The 17,197-nt window shown below is 56.4% G+C and overlaps 1 protein-coding gene across 1 annotated transcript; it reads left to right on the top strand.

The window, feature by feature from the left end:
• The first annotated feature begins 10,529 nt into the window (after positions 1 to 10,529).
• Positions 10,530 to 16,680, top strand: Tnfsf9 (TNF superfamily member 9). The gene is made up of 3 exons (XM_013148224.2): positions 10,530 to 10,943; positions 11,308 to 11,353; positions 15,839 to 16,680. Exons 1-3 carry the CDS (start codon positions 10,716 to 10,718, stop codon positions 16,285 to 16,287), a joined length of 723 nt encoding a protein of 240 aa, XP_013003678.1. The 5' UTR covers positions 10,530 to 10,715; the 3' UTR covers positions 16,288 to 16,680.
• The last annotated feature ends 517 nt before the right edge of the window (positions 16,681 to 17,197 follow it).

Raw genomic sequence — 17,197 nt, 5'->3', positions numbered from 1 at the left:
GGTTGTGTCCCTGGGAAAGAGAGAGAGAGAGAGAGAGAGAGAGAGAGAGAGAGAGAGAGAGAGAGAGAGAGAGGAAAACAAGCCAGCAAGTAAGCAGGCTCCCTATTTTTAAGTGGGAAATGGGAAACAAAAGGTGCCCATTTCTAGGGAGCTCCGCGGTAGATTGTTTGCCTGCAATGTGGGCACGGAGCCTGGGGTTCTATTTCCAGCACCAGCCCCCAGATTCCTATTTTTTCAACCACCAGGCTCATCGCCTTCCTTGAAATGGGCAGCCAGCACGTGAGGGTGGCTATTAGGACTCAGGCCTCGGGATGTGGAGGTCACAGGGAAGGCTGGCACGCACACGCATATGCCCAGCACTCTGGGAGGCTGAGGCAGGAGCCTCACAAATTCAATCCCAGCCCAGGCAATTGAGTGATTTAGTGAGCCCCTGTCTCAAAAAGGGGCGCTGGGGGAGGAGGGGCTGGGGATGTAGCTCAGTGCAAAGGCCCTGGGCTCCATCTCCAAGTCCAGAACAAACAAACCCACAACAACCACAAAGGGAGAAACAGTTCCTGGAGATGGGGCGCATTCTGCTCAAGTCTCCCCCTTTCTGAGGTCCATGAAACCTGGGGAAGTCCTGCCCGAGCTGTGAGCTGCCCCTCTTGGAGGTGTGGTGCTGGCATTTCTGTTCCGTGTGAGTTTTCTGGCGCTGTTGAGATGCAGCCCAGCCCCCCTCCACCCTGCAGGGAGACAGGGAGTCCTTTGCTCTGTATCAATGACAAAAAGGACGTTTCTAGCTGGGGCCGTACCTCAGTGGCAGAGCCCCGGCTGGCTTCTATCCCTAGCACTATAAAAAACAAACCAGCAAACCCCCAAACATCCACAGATAGATCCTACAGCTTTAAATATACCAGCAGGTGCCACCGCACGCCCACCTTCCAGGCGAGGAGCGGAGGCTCCGGGTCCGGGTCCGGTGTGGCCCCAGACTGGAGGCTGGGGACACAGCCAGGGAGCCTGCGATTTCTGAGGCCAAGGCCCTGGGCTCTTTATCAGAGCACAGGATGCCGTAGCAACTTTGTTACTTGGTCTTTAAAAAAAAAAAAAAGGAAAAACTGGCAGTCAAATGGATTGTCTTTCAGGGACAAAATGTTGCTAGTGTGGAGGCAGCCGTGTGACCATCACGTGTCGAGTTTCTTCGTGGGTCACGTGTCTGCCCCCCACAGAGCTGGCTGGGACAGTGGTGCGTGTGCGCATGCGCAATCAGCTTCCAGGCCTCCGCTGTCTTTGTGCGGGGCTGTGGACCCCTGACCCCTGTCCTGGAGGTCCCCCTTGTCCTGGAGGTGCCCCTGTCCTCTCTCCCTGGCCGCTTGCCTTCCAGCTCAGCACCCAGACCTTAGCCCTGACACCTCAGCTGGGTCTGATTTCCTCCAGCGCTGGGTGTGGACCCCACCTGCCCCCCAGAGGGGGAGACAGAGCCATCTGGGACTGACTGTGCGGGCCGGAGGCTGAATGAGCCGTTAGAACCCGTCCCGAGTCCGGGCACACACTGGCTCTATGCAAGCCGTGCCTGGCGCCGCTGGCACCCAGCAGTGGGTGCGGGTGGGCAGCCTGGGGAGGGGACAATGGCGTGTTTTTGCCCGGAATAGGAGGATTTCCTGGGAGGGGGGTGAGCAGTAGGGCTGAGCTGGGGGTGGGGGTGCTTCTCTAGCTCACCCCACTTTCAAGGCGTGGAGGATGCAGGTGTCATTAGTGACGTAGCTGCAGGACCACATAGGTGTTTATGACAGCCGGTGACCTCAGCTCGGGCACTGGATGTGGATCATCGCTCCCACGTTGATCTGCGGCCCTGTGGGGTGGGGTGGGGTGGGGTATGCGATACTGCTGGAGGCCTGGAGGACAGAGAGTGGGAAATAGCCAAACTTTTTGTCTCTGATAGATTGCTCGGTCTCTCTTATATGGAAAAGAGGATGTCAGTTTTCTTTTCTTTGAGACAGGGTCTCACTCTGCAGTGCAGACTGGCCTTGAACTCACTTTGTAGCCCAGGCTGGTTTAGAACTCATGACACTTGTGCCTCAGCCTCCCAAGCGCTGGGCTTACAGGATGCGCCACCATGCCTGGCCCAGGGTACGAGTTTCTGATTTTCTGCTAAACTAGGCAAAGGCACGAACATCAGTGGAAGACGTCCCTCACGCCCATGCCTGGCTTGGACAGATTTTATCTTTTCAGAGGAGAGGCCTGGCTTGTCATCTCACCAAGAGAACGGGTGGGCAGTCTCCTTATTTTATATCGGACACTGGTAGGAGTTCCTGCCCCACATCTCTAAGGGGTGGGAATTCGAGTTAGGCTACGAAAAGGGGTGGGGCATCTCTTTATTTCATATTAGACACAGGCAGCATTTCATTTCCGGTTTCATGGGGGGGAAGGGGCGGGGCTTCCTGTTACACCAGGAAAAGAAAAGAGACTTCCGGTTAAACACCTGAAAATAATGGGACTTCCGGTGTCCCTGGGGGAGGAAGGCCTTCCCCGTTAGGAGGTCCCGCAACTCGCCTTCTGCTTTATGCACCGGAAGGACGGGGGTTTCCTGTCTCCGAGGGAAGGGGTTTAGCGTCCTCTTACTCTGCACCTTAGAGATGAGGAAAGTTTCTTCCTGGAGCAGCAAAAGGAGGATGAGACTTCTGCTGCGTTAGGGAAGGGCTTCTCAGGCCACCGGAAAAACAGGGAAGCTTGCGGTGGCATCGCACCACTACCTGGGGTGACAGCGGCCAGCCTCTTACCAAGGAGATGAAGAGGAGGAAGCCCTTGGGGACGAGAGCCATGTCGCTCAGGGCCCTCACCTCCCAAAGCTGGGCAGGGCAGGGCAGGGGCTGCTCTGCAGCAGACGCCAGCTCCGTGCCAGAGGCACACACCCAGAGTCTGACACACAGGACACAGTGCACGCACAATTGGGCCCCCCACACACTCAGATGTGCACCAATGCAATACTCAGGCAGGCCTGGTGGTGCACACCTGTCATCCCGGCACTCTGGGAGGCTGAGGCGGGCAGGATGGAAAGTTTGAGTCCAACCTGGGCAAGTGTGGTGCGGCCTTTCTTTACCATTGATGGAGACTCCCCAGAACACAGGGACACACGGGGAGAGATATATACACAGCCAGGGCAGACAGCGGGCCCCCAGGCTGGCGGCCCTCAGGTAGACAGACGTGGCCACTGTCCCCTGGACTTGGGGAGGGCATCCTGCCTAGCGCCCTCTTTTGATCCGTCAGTGAGTTAGCAATCTAGATGGAGGAACGAAGGTGCTGGGTTGGGTGGGGTCTTGGTGGGTGAGGCTGGGCCCGGGAGGGAAACGGGGTTGAACAAAAAGAGAACCTAAGGGTAAGCACAAGGGGTGGAGAACCACAGGTCCCCAAGTGCCAGAGAGGTCGCTTGGGGATGGAGCTGGGCCTTTGGTGGCTCAGGCCTGTAATCCCGGCATGCGGGAGGCTGAAGCAGGAAGATCATTGTGAGTTCGAGGGCTACAAAGTGAGCTCAAGGCCGGCCTTTATTACATGGCGAGACTCTGTCTCAAAAAACAAAACAAAACAAAAGACTTGGACTGGGAAGAGGGGACAGGGCCCTGGAAGGCAGATCCCAAGAAAAGGTTGAGGACTGGAGTTATAAGGGATCTCAGAGAGCTGGAGCCTGGTGAGAGCCTGGTGCTGGACTAAGAATGGGAGAAAAAGGAGGGCCGGGGAAGGGCCGCTCCTCTTGCAAGTATGGGGGGGGGGAGTGGGCGGGGCTTGGAGGCTCCGAGCTGGGGGAGGGGACTAGGGAGAATGGGGGGGGTAGGAGGGGTCAGGGTGGGCAGGGCTATAGGCTACCCACTGGGGGGTGGGCGGGGTCTAGCGAGAATGCCAGGGGAAGTGGGAGGGGTTGGTGGGCGGAGCCTGCAGGTGGGGGCGGGGAAACGGGTGGAGCCTAGGGAGAATGACAGACAAGTGGGAGGGACTGGTGAGTGGGCGGAGCCCTCAGGTGGCGGGTGGGCGGGGAAATGGGTGGAGTCTAGGGAGAATGACAGGGAAGCGGGATAGACAGAGTAGGTGGGAGGGAGCGAGAAAGGGATCCGCCTGGGTGCTGATGGCTGGGGGGAGTGGGCGGGGCTTAGGGAGAATTGACACAGGGAAATGGAAGGGACCTGAAAGCTTCTGGTGGAGGGGAAATCAGCGTGATTGAGGGAGAATGACTGGCAAGGGGGAGGAACCGGGAGTTGGAGAAGCCTAGAGGATGACACAGCAGGTGGGAGGAATCGGGAACGGGCCGGCCTAGGAGGCTGACTGTAGGGGAAGTGGGCGGGGCCTACCGAAACCAATCGAAGTGGGAGGAGCCGGGGAGTGGGAGGGCCCTGGTGGGTGAACGGCAGGCGAACGGGCGGGACCTGGGTAATAACCGCTGGTGTAGGTGGGCTCGGAGGGCTGGGGTGGGCCCGCAGCTCTCGGCGCACCCGGCTGGGCGCTGGGCAGCCGGATCTGGGGCGAGCTCTAGCTCAAGTCGTAGCCGGGCGGCAGGGACCCTGGGGTCCGTGTGCAGGGGCCGCTGCCCGCAGCTTCGCTGGTCCTCCGCTCGGGGCTCCCTGGGTTTTCCACCGTCGCGGAGGTAGCCCTGGCCGGGGCTGCCCGGCGTGGGGATGTTCGTTCCCACGATCCTCCCGGTTTCAACCCACGGCTGCTTCCGCGTCCTGTTCCGCATCCGCGTCCCCTCTCCGCGCCGGCGTCTCGCGCGTTCCTCTCCAGGCTCTGCATGTGACGCTCGGAAGACCGCAGCATCTTTCCCCTTCCTACGCGGAACCCCCACGCCTCTCGGCGCCCCGCCCCGGCTCGGTGCAGTCCCGGGCCACCAGGGGGCGCCCGCGGCTCACACTGGGCGGCGCTGCTGAGCAAAGGGACCCAGACCAGGCTGGGCTCCGCGTTCCGCAAAGGAGGGAGGCGTGGTGCGGTCCCGAGGAGCAGGACCTGGGTCTCTCTCTCTCTCTTTTTTTTTTTTGTCTTTTTCGTTTTTATCGGTACCAGGGATCGAACTCACGACTGCCTGCTTGCAAGGCAGGCGCTTATGCCGCTGAGCTAAATCCCCAGCCCCGAACCTGGGTCTCTTAAGGGAACACCGGTCTCCCATGGTGTGAGGCCTGGGGTCACCTCGGAGCTTGAGTGCATCCTTTGGGGGTGGAGCTCGGGTGTGGGTGGGCCTAGTGTGGGATCAAGGTCTCCTCCACGAGAGGGTGGTTAGCTGGGTCTTTTCTGGAAGTGGGTCGCTCTTGGTGGTCTCAGGGTGGGCCTGGGCCGCCTCTGCAGATGGGCCTGGGTTTTTCAGTCATGCTTGCTTCCTGTCTTGTCAAGCGCCTGTCAAGTTTGGCCTGATTCATCGTGGGACCTGGGAGTGTCCCGCATTCCTGTGTCTGACGTTTCCTGTTTCTGACAGCCAGTCACAGAACCTCTGACTCTCCCTGGGGTGGTCTGTGTGTCCATGGGGCTAGTGCATGCAGTCACCACTGTCCCCTGCATCTATCTCCAGGGCCTGGGGACAGGACACGGATCCTGTGACTCCACTGCGATTGTGGGTGTTTGTGTTTGTGAGACCCGCTTTGTGTATCTGTCCCAAGGTCGTGTGACTTTCTTGGTGTGCCCACAGTGTGTGTCTCTGATGGCTGCCGATTGTGTACACCCTTAGAGTGGGTTCTTGTGTGTGTCGGTGGCTAGCTGAGGAGTCTGTCCTGTCCCCTGTCACTGTGTGTGTGCCCATCTTTTGTGTATGTATCCATCCTTGGTGTGCTTGTTATATACCCTGACTGTTTTTCCCTCGTGCCTTGGTGCGACTCTCTGTTATGTGTCTGTATCTAATTAGCTCTGTGTATCTGTGATTGTGTGTCTGTCTGCATGGTCTGTGTGTCTTGGTTTGCATGATTGTGCATCTTCCCAGTGAGGACTTTTAACCCCCTTGGGGTACTGAGGATTGTCTAAGTTTTGAGACAAGTTCTCACTAAGTTTGCAAAGTCATCCAGATGGGACTCCCGACTTTCTGTCCTCCTGCCTCGGCCTCCCAGAATGCTGGGATTACATGCCTGCATGAGGGGATCTTTTGTGTCCCCACGTTTAGCTGTGAATCTCAGGTGGCTGCCACGATAGGAGTGCTGGAGAGTCCCCTCCTGGTGGTGGCACCTCTGGGCTTCCCTTTCCAGAGCAGCCTGGCTGGTTTCCCAGCAACAAATGGTTCCCCCTGGAGGGGTCCTGCCCCCCTTCTTCTGCCTCGTTTATCCAGGAAACACCGTTTCCTGCCTTTGATGTCACTGGTGGCGAATTTTCCCTTCTTCCAGACACTTGTGATCATGGTTTCTTTCTGCGTTTGTGTGTGTGTGTGTGCAGACTTGACCACGATTCTATGCTTAGTGTTAAAAGCAAAAAACCAAACGTGTGGAAAATGCTGGCAAGGCAAAATCAAGTACAGTAAAAGCCACATCTGTGCTTTACCCGACTCCCCTCAACGTTTGCATATCTCCAGAAGTATTTTATACAAACAGATCTCCGTGCCGAAACAAAACCCTGTGTTTTCTAGACAGCATCCCGCACCTTCCTGCTCTCTGAGCCGCCACAGATTACTATCGAGGCCCAGAAAGTGAGTCAGCCCTCTCTCCCCTTGATAAGCCAACTGATGCTAACAAAAACAATCTGACCATTTCCTTTCTGAGCACCTCTGAGGACATTTGCTTTTGGAATGCTTTTGCCGCAGATGCTCCCTGCTTGTCTGTCTGTCTGTCTGGATACTGGCGCTGGGTTTTGAACCTGGGGGGGCGGGTTTGGTGACAATATCAGGCCTCACATGCAGTCACCTGGGGCCACCAGATCCCTCAGCCCACTGGGAGCAGTGGTGGTTACTCCTACAAGCACTGACCTGGCTCCCTGATTCTGCAGTCGTGCAAGGTGGTCTCTGGTATTAGTCCCATTTCATAGATGAGGAAACTGAGGCTCTGAGAGGTGAGGGACTTTGCTCAACCTCATACAACCAGCAAGAGGAAGGGCCTGGGCTTGACGCTATGCTGTCCCTCATAACGCATTCAGGCACACAGTGTCATGCTGGAAATAACCCCAGAGCAGCCGAGTGTACATCCAACTGAAGTTTTTCTTCTTCAGTATTGGGGACTGAGTTCACTTGGAGATAGGGTCCTCTAAATTGTGAAGTTACCCTGCTTGGGTTTGAACTCACGGTCCTCAGGCCTCAGCCTCCCATGGTGGTGTTGGGATGACAGGTGTGTACCACCATTCTCGGCCTTCAGCATCTTAACTGCTTTGCACAGATGTACCTCCCAACTCACTGGAACCCTGGTGAGCATGCGTAACTCTCTGGGCCTGTGTTTTCTGGCCTGATATCAAGGAGACCTGGGGCCTGCTTGGGCTAGCTTGGAGGAGGCGAATCCTCTTTCGGGGTCTCCTTCCTCCCCAGTCACCCGCACATTCCTCTGTCTTTCCCTCGGAGCACCTATCTGATCCCTCTCGCTCTCTCCCTTGAGCTTGCTCAGCAAACTCCACTCCTCCGCTTTGCCTCTGCCCTGGGGGTGCTTGTGGTGAGTCTGGGGTCTCTGCTCCCCAGGGGGCTGAGGCAGGGAGATCCCTGCAGCTGGGGACTTCCAGGCCAGCCTGGATAACACAGTGAGTCCCTGTCTCAAAAAAAAAACAAAAAACAAAAAACAAAAAACAAAGGACAACAAAAAAAGAAAAGAAACAAACAAAAGTTAACCAGGGGTGGGACGCAGCAGAATGGTTTTGCTAGGAAAACTCCAGGCTCACTTCCTGCGCAGGGCGGGTGCCTGTTCAGGCGCCCAGAGGCAGGAGAGGGGCTCCCCGGCACTCAGCTGGGGCTTTCCCGTCCTCCCCTCCCTGCCCACCCCTCCTGGAGCCCCGGGCAGGGTGAGGGTGGAGATCCAGCCCTGCCCGCGTCAGGGCAGGAAAGCGCGGGCCCAGAGGTGCGATCCACCAGCGCGCCCGCCCGCCCGCCCGCCCGCCCGAGGTGAGACGTGAGAGCTCTCCACGAGGGCGGGCCTGCTCAGATGTCCCAACCACAGAGCGTCATGGTGTCCCCAGCGGGCGCCAGCTGGGAGGCCTCTTTCCCCTCGCTCCCGGGAGCGCATGAGTGCGCGGCGCCCAGCCTGCATGGCGCCCCTCTGAGCGGTGCTGCGACCCTGGGCGCTGCGGCTTCATTTCTGCACCTGTCCGGGGCAGTGGGCAGGGGCCGGCGGTCACCGGGACAGTGACCTGCCTGAGCTCCGCGCTGTGCCAGCCGGGCCCTGCCGCCAGGGGGCGCTGTGCTGGATGCCCGTTTCGTGGCCCTGGGATCAGCCCCAGGGGCTGTCACTGGTTCTACCTGAGTGCCACCCGGGCTTAGGCCTGAGGCCTTAGCCAGCCTCCTTTTCCTCCCTCTCTTCCTTCTTCCCATCAGCCATTCATGGTCTGTCCATCTCTCCATCCGTCCATCCGTCCATCCATCCATCCGTCCATCCGTCCATCCATCCATCCATCCATCCGTCCATCCGTCCATCCATCCATCCATCCATCCATCCATCTGTCCATTCAACTTTTCCCCTTCCCCCTCGTCTCTTCCTCTTTTCTCTTCTTAAAAGATGCAGGCCCACCATGTTGTAGGAACCACAGGGGCATGGGATGGTATTTTGGGGGGCTGGGAGGTGGCACCAGGGATTGAACTCGTGACCTTGTGCTTATTACCAGGCAAGCCTTCTGCCACCGTGCTAACTCCCCAGCACCACAGGTCCCCGGGAAGGAGGGAGATAAACATCCTCCTCGCGGGCTTACAGGTTATTGAGGAAAACGATTAAGCACATACACAGAGCGGCCCTTGGGGTGCGGACCGCCCGCAGCAGGCTGGGTGGGTGATGTCACCCTTCAGGCCTGCGGGGGAAGGCGGCTGTCACTTGAGAGCTTTTTGTAGTCCTCCAAGTTCCTCTTCCGTTAGTTCCCTTTGTCACTTGAGCAATCCTTCTGGTAGTGGCCGGGGCTGGAGGCCGGGGCAGGGTGTGGGCCAGGAGGGCTCGGGGACCCTGTGGTGTCCGGACTGTGACATTCACACATGAAGTGCCACTAAAATGTCGTTTCTCCGTAGCTCTGATTCAGCAGTTTTTACTACTAGCAAATCCTTCTGCTTTCCTGGTGTCTCGGGGATCGAGGAGGAAACCAGTTTGTCATCACCGCTGCTCTCTAGCTGTGGGTCAAGCCGTGGTTGCCTAACTGTCAAAGGGGTGGGGTTTGGGGACAGAGGGAAAGCACCCTGCACCTACACTCTGCCGGCCTGTCGGAGTCTGCAGGGAGCAGGACAAGATGGTGCATGCCTGTGATCCCTGCACTCGGGAGGCTGAGGCGGGAGGGCTGCCTGGAGTCTGAGGCCAGCCTGGGCTACATAGTCAGGAGATGGAGTCTCAAAAAAACCAAAACTCTGGCTACAGACCTAGGAGGGAGGCAGGCAGAGGCTTGGCAAGAGGGCAGGCCGAGGGGCGTGGAGTCCTGGTGTTTTTAGGGTTACTCAAACGCCTGATGACCGGATATCTGGCGGTGATTGTGGGGTTCTGGGGTCCCCGCTGGTGCTGGGCTAGAATTTGCATAGCTGTTCCCTGTGGCTGCTAGGTGTGGTTTGCTGCTAAAAATCACCAATAAAACCGGCTCCATCCAGCGAGGCTGGACACGGTGGCGGGTGGGTGGCCTCGAAAGACACGAATTGGCTGTCACCCACTTCCCTGACGCTGGGGGTCTGAGCCCCAGCATGGAACCAGAAGACCCCAGGGATGGGGTGCAGCCTCCCGCGGAGGAGAGGCTGGGGGGGAAAGGGCTGGGCAGTGTCCACCCCGCTGGCCTGGGCACGGAGGTTTGCCCAGCGCCGCTCACCTTTCACTTCCTCTTTCCTGGCCAGATTTCGGTCTCCCCGCGGCTTCTCCTCCCGCTCCGCCTCCACCTGGCAAGAACAAACGGGAAATTTGAGTTTCCTCCGACCCTTAGGTGTCTCTGGCTCTAGGGGGAATTTCTCCACGCGGATTTCCCAGGCTTCTGCTTGCAGGGTTCCCGAGGGGCTCCTGACCTGAAGCCTCCGGTAACTGGGTGGGGGTGGGGGGGGGCGCAGGAAAGGCCCAGGCCTCCTGGGAAAGGTGGGTCTGGACGGAGCGGGGTGCTGGGGTACGGTGGGGTCTGGGGGGGTGTCGAGTATGGCTCTTGAGGCCGGAGAGGGTGGCTGAGGCCCGGCTGTCCACGGAGTCTTCAGCCAAAGCGTTGCGGGAGGCTGAGGCAGGAGGGTCTCCAGTGGGCGCACAGACACCCGGCGGGCTCCCGGCTCAGAGAGGAGCTGGGGACAGCACCGTGTGACAGTCCTGGGCACCAGCAACCAACAAGGCAAACTCCCCGTTACTGGGATTTGGGGGTGGCAAGAGACAGGAGGAGAAAACCAGGAGGGGAGTTGGGGGGGGGCGGGAGACAGACAGACAGACAGACAGCGGGAGGGAGGGAGGCTGGGGAGGAACCGAGCATCCCAGGCTGCGGAGAAAGGACAGAGAAAGTTCCGGCGGTCACGGGACCAGGGACGGGGCGCCGGGATCCCCACGGGCGGTCCCCCAGCCTGGGGGCGGTGCCCGAGCCGGGGCGCGGCTTCCGGGGCGCATAAAAGGCGGGGAGCGCCCGGGCCGGCAGTCCGCCCTCGCCGTGCTCGCTGCCCGCCGGCCATGAGCTCGCGCCCCGACGTCGCCGCCGACCCCGAGGCCGCCTGGCCGCCCGCGCCCCGCTCCGGCCCCCGCCGCCTGCCCTGCGGGGTCCCCGGCACCCCGGCTGCGCTGCTGGCCACGCTCGTGCTGGGCGCGGCGGTCGGGGGGCTGCTGACCTGGGCGCTGCTGGCTCGGCCCGGCCTGGGGGGCGCGGGGGGCCCCCCCAGCACCCGGACGGGCTCCTCCGAGGTGAGCCGACTCCGGGGACCCCGAGGGACCCCGGACCAGGGGCTCCCAGGGCCGCAGAGGATGAGGGTCCCTGCTGCGCCTTAAGGGCGCCCCGATCCCCGGCACGCGGGGAGCCCTGGGCCCCCAACTTCCTTCCAGCTCCCAGGGATCTTCCTTTACCCCGGGGACTCGGGGCACCCCCTTCTTCCAAGGCCTCTGGGAACCCCCCATTCCTCTTCAGGTGGAGGCGGGGAACCCCCCTCCCGCGGTCCGAGCCGAGCGGTTTGCAGGGTGTGGGCAAGGGGGCCCCCTTCCCGGAGACCCGGATGCGGGGAGATGGGGTGCGGGGAGCCCCCATCCAGCGTCTTTCTCCCCCTCTTTCCAGGAGCCGCCAGAGCCGGGACTGACAGCCAGGTTGTTGGCGCAGAACGGTGAGCGACACCCCGGGACCCCCCACCCTCCGGGGACACCCCCCTCCCGGCCTCTCTGACGCCATCAGCCCCTTTCCCGGGGTTCGCTGAAGACCCCAGCCCAGAGCCCCGCACTAGGCCCCCTTCCCAGCAGTCTGTCTTTGCTTTTTAAATTCTGAGACAGAATCTCGCTAAATCTCTGTGTGGCCCAGGCTGAGCTCGGACTGGGGTCCTCCTGTCTCAGCCTCCCCGGGTGCTGGGGCGCGGCTTCTGTTTTGCTCTGGTCTTCTACCTTTCCCCCCTCTCCAGGTCTGTCTCCTCTCCCCCTCCCTCCCTCTCCTGCACCCCTTTCCTCTCCCTGTCTGTCTGTCTGTGTCTCTCTGTCTGTCCCCCTCCCTCTCTCTCTCTTGTACCTGATTGCATCCAGGGACTTGGCTGTGACCTGTGATACCCCAGCCCTTTATTCTTTATTTTTGGTACCTGGACCTGAACTCAGGACCTTGCACTTGCCAGGCAGGCACTTATGCCGCTCAGCTGTGTCCCCGGCCCCCAGTCCTTTAAAATTTTCTTTTCTAATTTTTTTATTGGTGCATGTTTGCAGTTCATAAGGGACAGTTACACTCAATGTGGGGCGTGCTCGGAAGGCATTTCTGTTCTGTTTTCCTCTCTAGGTCCTCCCGTTTGTTTGTAAAAGCTGTTTCACTGTTTTCTAGGTCCTTATTTGGACTCCGTTTATATTTTGGGCTTCTTGTGTGAGAGAAATTGTGTAATATTTAAGCTTTTGTGTCTGATTTATTTTACTTCCCACTGTAGTCTCTATACATCTGTCGTGCTACAGATACCTCGAGCTTAGCCTGCTTTCTGGCAGAGTGGTGCTCTCGGTATTAGGTCACGTTTCCTTTACCGTTCATCTGCTGAGGCCTGTAGACTGCTTCCAAGATGTTGCTCGTATGAATTGTGCGGCTGTAAACATCGGTGTGCTGTGTCCCTGTGCTGTGATGCTTCATCCACTCTTCGGGGAAGAGATGCAAGAGATGCATAACGGTGAAATGGAATTTCTGGTTTCAGTTCTTTTGAGGAATCTCCACGCTGATTTCCATGGTGGTTGTGCTAATGTACCTGCCCTCCAGCCATGCAGGGGAGTCCGTAGTCCAGCCAGAATTTTTCTTTTCTTTTCTTTTTTTTTTTTTTCTGTCGGTACCAGGGATCGAACTCACGACCGCCTGCTTGCAAGGCAGGCGCTTATGCTGCTGAGCTAAATCCCCAGCCCCTTTTTTTCTTTTTTTGAGACAGGGCCTCACTATGGAACCCAGGCAGGCCTTGGACTCGCACGATCCCCCTGCCTCAGCCTCCCCAGTGCTGGGATGCCTGGCATGTGTCACCACGCCCAGGCCTAATTCCTTGCTGCCAGCCTTTGTTTCTGGCAGGAAATGGAATCTCTGTTACTTCCATTTGGGTTTCTCTAGTGGCCAGAGATGTGGAAGATTTTAAAAATGCATCTATTGATCTTTTGTGCTTCAGAGAAGCGTCTGTGTATCTCAGTTCCTCCTTTTTTGGGGTGGGTCTCCTTATTTTGGGCCGGTCTCCTATTTTTGAGTTCTTCATGTATTCTAGATATGAGTCCTGTCTCTGAGGAGTCGCTGGCTGAAATTCCCCTCGCTTTGTGGGTGGTCTCCTCACTCTGAGTTCGCTGTGCAAAAGCCTTTTAGTGTCACAGGATCTATTTCCCTCTCTGTGTTATTTCTCTTGCAGCTGGGGCTCACTTCGGGAAGCCCTGGCCTACCCTTCTGTCTCCAAGACTTTTGCAGATGAAGTGTTTGGTTTAATATTGAGATCTTCGGTCCATTTTACTTTTATTTTGGTGGATCTGCCTGGGCCTTCTGCTTGTGTGTGGTGGGTTTTCGCAGCACCCTCTGCTTTTAGGAGGCCATCTTTCCTCTCCTGCATGTTATTTACCCCTTTGCTACATATCAGGCAGCTGAATGTGAGTGGGGTCAGTTCTGCATCATCTACTCCCTTCCAGAAATCCATGTCTGTTTTTTGTCAGTACCCTGCTGTTTTCTTTTTGAATCGCTGTAGTTTTGTAACCTAATTGTTTTTTTTTTTTGAGACAGGGTCTTACCACGTAGTGCAGCCTGGCCTTGAACCACTGCGTAGCCCAGGCTGGCTTTGAACTGGCAGCGATCCTCCTGCCTCAGCCTCCCGAGTGCTGGCATGACAGGCGTGAGCCACCGTGCTTGGCTCTCATCTAATGTGAAATCCAGGATTATATTGCCTCCTGCTTTGCTCCTGTTACCCAGGATTGCTTTTTGTGTGTTGAATCTCTTCTGGTTCACTATAAAGTTTAGGGTCATTTTTTTCTAGTTCTTTGAGGAATCTTGTTGTTATTTTGATTGGGGTTGCATTAAGTCTGTGTACCAGTTTTGGAAGTGTAGCCATTTTGACCTATCCAAGAACAAAGAATCTCTCTGTCTCTCTCTCTCTCTCTCTCTCTCTGTACTGGGGATTGAACTCACGACCTTGTGCTTGCCAGACAGGTGCTTAAAGTGCTGAGCTAAATCTTCAGCCCAGCTTTCTCTTTTTCAGAGGACTGTGGTTTTCATTGTAGAGGGCTTGCCCTTCTTTGGGAAGGTTAATTCCTAAGTATTTAATTTTTCATGAAACTATTGTCAGTGATATTGTTTTCCTTGTTTCTTTAAGAGGTTCATTATTGGTACGTGGGGATGCTATTAATTTTTGGCTGTTTACTTTCTGTCCTGCTACCTTGCTGAATTTCTTAGTTCTTCAGTGGAATTGTTAGGGGTCTTTTATGTAAAGGGTCATGGCATACTCTGACTTATTTCTTTGTGTACTTATTTTGTTTGCTTCTCCTGCCTGATTACTCTGGCTTAAATTCAATTTTACTATGTGTGGTGGTGCATGTATGTGATCCCAGCACTCTCAGAAGGCTGAGGCAGGAGGGTTACTGTAAATTCAAGCCCAGCCTGAACTACATAGTGAGGCTTTGTTTCAAAGACAAACAAACCACCAACCAATCAAGCAAAAACAAACAAAAACAGTTCAATTACTACACTGAATAGCAGTGGTGATAGTGATTATGTTTGTTTTATCCCTGGTTTTAGAGAAGTTGCCAGTTTTTTTTCATTTTCTATAGTGCTAGAAATGTTTGTCATAAATGGCTTTTATCCCATTAAGATAAAGTGCTTCTATTTTCTCAGATTAAGATAAAGTTCTATTTTCTTCAGGTTTATTTGATTTTATTATTTTTTGAGACAGGGTCTCTCTGTGCAGTTCAGGCCAGCCTTGACCTCTCAGTGATCCTCCTGCCTCAGCCTCCTGAGGGGTGATATTACAGGTGTGTGTCGTGACCACGTCTGAGCTCTTCAGGGTTTTTATCACGAGTGGCTGTTGCATTTTGTCAAGGGCATTTTCTGCATCTCTTGAGACGGTGTGATTCTTGTCCTTGATTCTGTTTACTGTCACAGTACATGTATTGATTTGCACGGGTCGAACCATCCTTGCATTCCTGGGACGAAACCTGCTTGGTCTCGAACTATGATCTTGTTGATGATTTGTTGCATTCTGTTTGCCTGTATCTTGCTGAGGATTTTTGCATTTATGCTCATTAGAGAGTGTCCTGTAATGCCATTTTTTTCAGTTGAGTCTTCATCTTTTTTTTTTAACACATACTTTTATTCGTTTTAATTTTTTTTTTATCGGTACCAGGGATCGAACTCATGACTGCCTGCTTGCAAGGCAGGCACTTATGCCGCTGAGCTAAATCCCCAGCCCCGAGTCTTCATCTGTTTCTATACGCCCAGCACTTTAAAAATCAATGAAAACTTTTTTTGTGAGGTCAGGTCTTGCTGGTTACTAAATTGCTCAGGCTTGGTGCAGATTTGCGATCCTTTGGCTTCAGCCTCTCAGGGTGCCGGGGTTACAGGCCTGCCAGAGTGCCCCTCCCCCAGGGCACCCCTCCCAACGCCCACCCCTCCTGTTGACCCGATTCTTTCTTTCCTAAATCTTCTTTCTCTTCCTCTGCATCCGATGGATCGCTTGCCTTTTCCAGGCCCTCCTCTGAGTGTCCCTCCCTGACTGCCTGCCCTCTCCCCCTCTCTGCCCAGTCCCCTTGGGCTCTGCCTTCTTCCTTTCCTCTGCTCCCCTTCCCATTCAGTACCCACTTCCCACCCGCCTTTCGCCTTTCCCCGTGGAGGAGCCGGGACACAGTCATACAGCGTTGCCCAGGCTGAGCCTGAACTTCAGATTCTCCTGCCTCAGCCTTCTAGAGTGCCCCGCCCCTTTTGGTGACTTTGTAACCTACTTTGTAGGCTTCAGGTGTCTCCCGTCACCTGTCATCACCAGGCTTTCCTTTCTGATGGCTTCCTGCTCACCCACGTCCTTCCTGTCTGTCCCCTCCTGGCCCCTCTGATGTGTCCCCTCTGCTCCTGCTGAGAGCCAGACGACCCGGGCACCCTCAGCATCTCCCTTCTTCTCTCCCTCCTGCAGCGATCCTGAAAAACGGGACCCTGAGCTGGCACAGCGAACACGGGATGGCAGGCGTGCACCTGTCCCCTGGCGTGACCTACGACGAGCCCAGGCGAGAGCTGGTGGTGGCGAAGGCCGGATTCTACAAGGTCTGCTTACACCTGCAGCTGACACATGTGCTGCCAGCTGCCCGGATCTCCGGCAAAGTCTCAATGGCCCTGCACTTGGAGCCGCCACAGACTGGGGCCAGCGTCCAAGCTCCGGCCGTGGACCTGACGCCCCAGTCCTCCGTCTCAGCGCAAGCTTCCCACTGCCACCTACTGCAGGTGCCCAAGGACCAGCGACTCAGTGTCCACCTCGGCGTCTACCTGTCCGCTCAGTGGGGTGAGCACCAGGTCTGGCAGCTGGCCCAGTCTCCCCCTGCCACCAAGTTAGAACTCTTCCGAGTGGCCGCTGAAGTCCCAGACTGACTCCCCGTGATGCCCGTCACGGGTACTGCCCACCTGCACACGGGTGCCTCCTGTTCTTCTTTGCTTGTGCCCGTGGTGCTAGGACAGGGCGCTCTACCTCATGAGCCGGGCAGGGGTCCAGCGGTGCTGACCTCTCCTCCCCAGGACTCTGCCCACTCCCAAGTATTTATTCTGGGCCCGTGCTCAGAAAGCACACTTTATATGGATACTTTGTAATGCACTGCTATTTATTGAGCACTTACGGTGTGCCAGTCAGGTGCTAGAGAACCACTGGAAAAACATGGATCCCAAATAGAAGGTTTTATTTATGTTAATATATATGAGAACTATATGCCCCTACCCCATGGTGCATCTAGATTTTGCATTAAACGTGCATCTACCTAGTGAGCAGAATTTGTTCACCTGAGAGTCGTCCTTGTCGCTGTTCCCTGAGGGTTTACTGATGGCGGGTCAACGCTGCCTCCTCCTGGTTCCTTTTGTCCGACTTTCACTGTGCTAACGTGGAACCCGCATATTAAGCAGATGCTGCACCACTGCTAAGCTACACCTCCGGTTTAGTCTCGTGGTGCAGGGGGAGGAGCCGAGGCCTTTGCCCTGAGCTCCGTCCTCAGCCCTTTGCATGTGTGAGCCAGGATGTTGCACAGTCACTCAACTGCCAGGTGGGGCAGGAACTTGGGACCCTGCTGCCTCAGCCTCCCAAGCACGGGGGCCACAGGTGTGTGCACCACACCGCCTGGCTTTTAGCAATTCTTTTCGCACTCCTCAATCCGTCCTGCCACGTAGGTGCCTAAAATTCGCCGTGACAGTATGGAGAATGAAATTTGTTGGCGGGGCGTGGTGAGAGTTGTCCGCAGTTGTCTGGAGATGGTTGTCGAGTGTGTTCTCTACGTCACTGTTAGTTATTTTCCTG

The sequence above is a fragment of the Cavia porcellus genome, unplaced genomic scaffold (genome assembly GCF_034190915.1).
Source record: "Cavia porcellus strain 051 isolate PalLab524CR breed Dunkin Hartley unplaced genomic scaffold, mCavPor4.1 scaffold_17, whole genome shotgun sequence".
NCBI lineage: Eukaryota > Metazoa > Chordata > Mammalia > Rodentia > Caviidae > Cavia > Cavia porcellus.
Note: the sequence above shows the minus strand (reverse complement) of the source record. Positions and strands in the feature narration are given on the sequence as shown.

Coding starts and splice junctions, on each gene's coding strand:
- Tnfsf9 (XM_013148224.2), top strand. CDS start 10,716: ATGAGCTCGCGCCCCGACGTCGCCGCCGACCCCGAGGCCGCCTGGCCG. Junction 10,944..11,307: donor CCCGGACGGGCTCCTCCGAG/GTGAGCCGACTC, acceptor CCCTCTTTCCAG/GAGCCGCCAGAGCCGGGACT. Junction 11,354..15,838: donor CAGGTTGTTGGCGCAGAACG/GTGAGCGACACC, acceptor TCCCTCCTGCAG/CGATCCTGAAAAACGGGACC.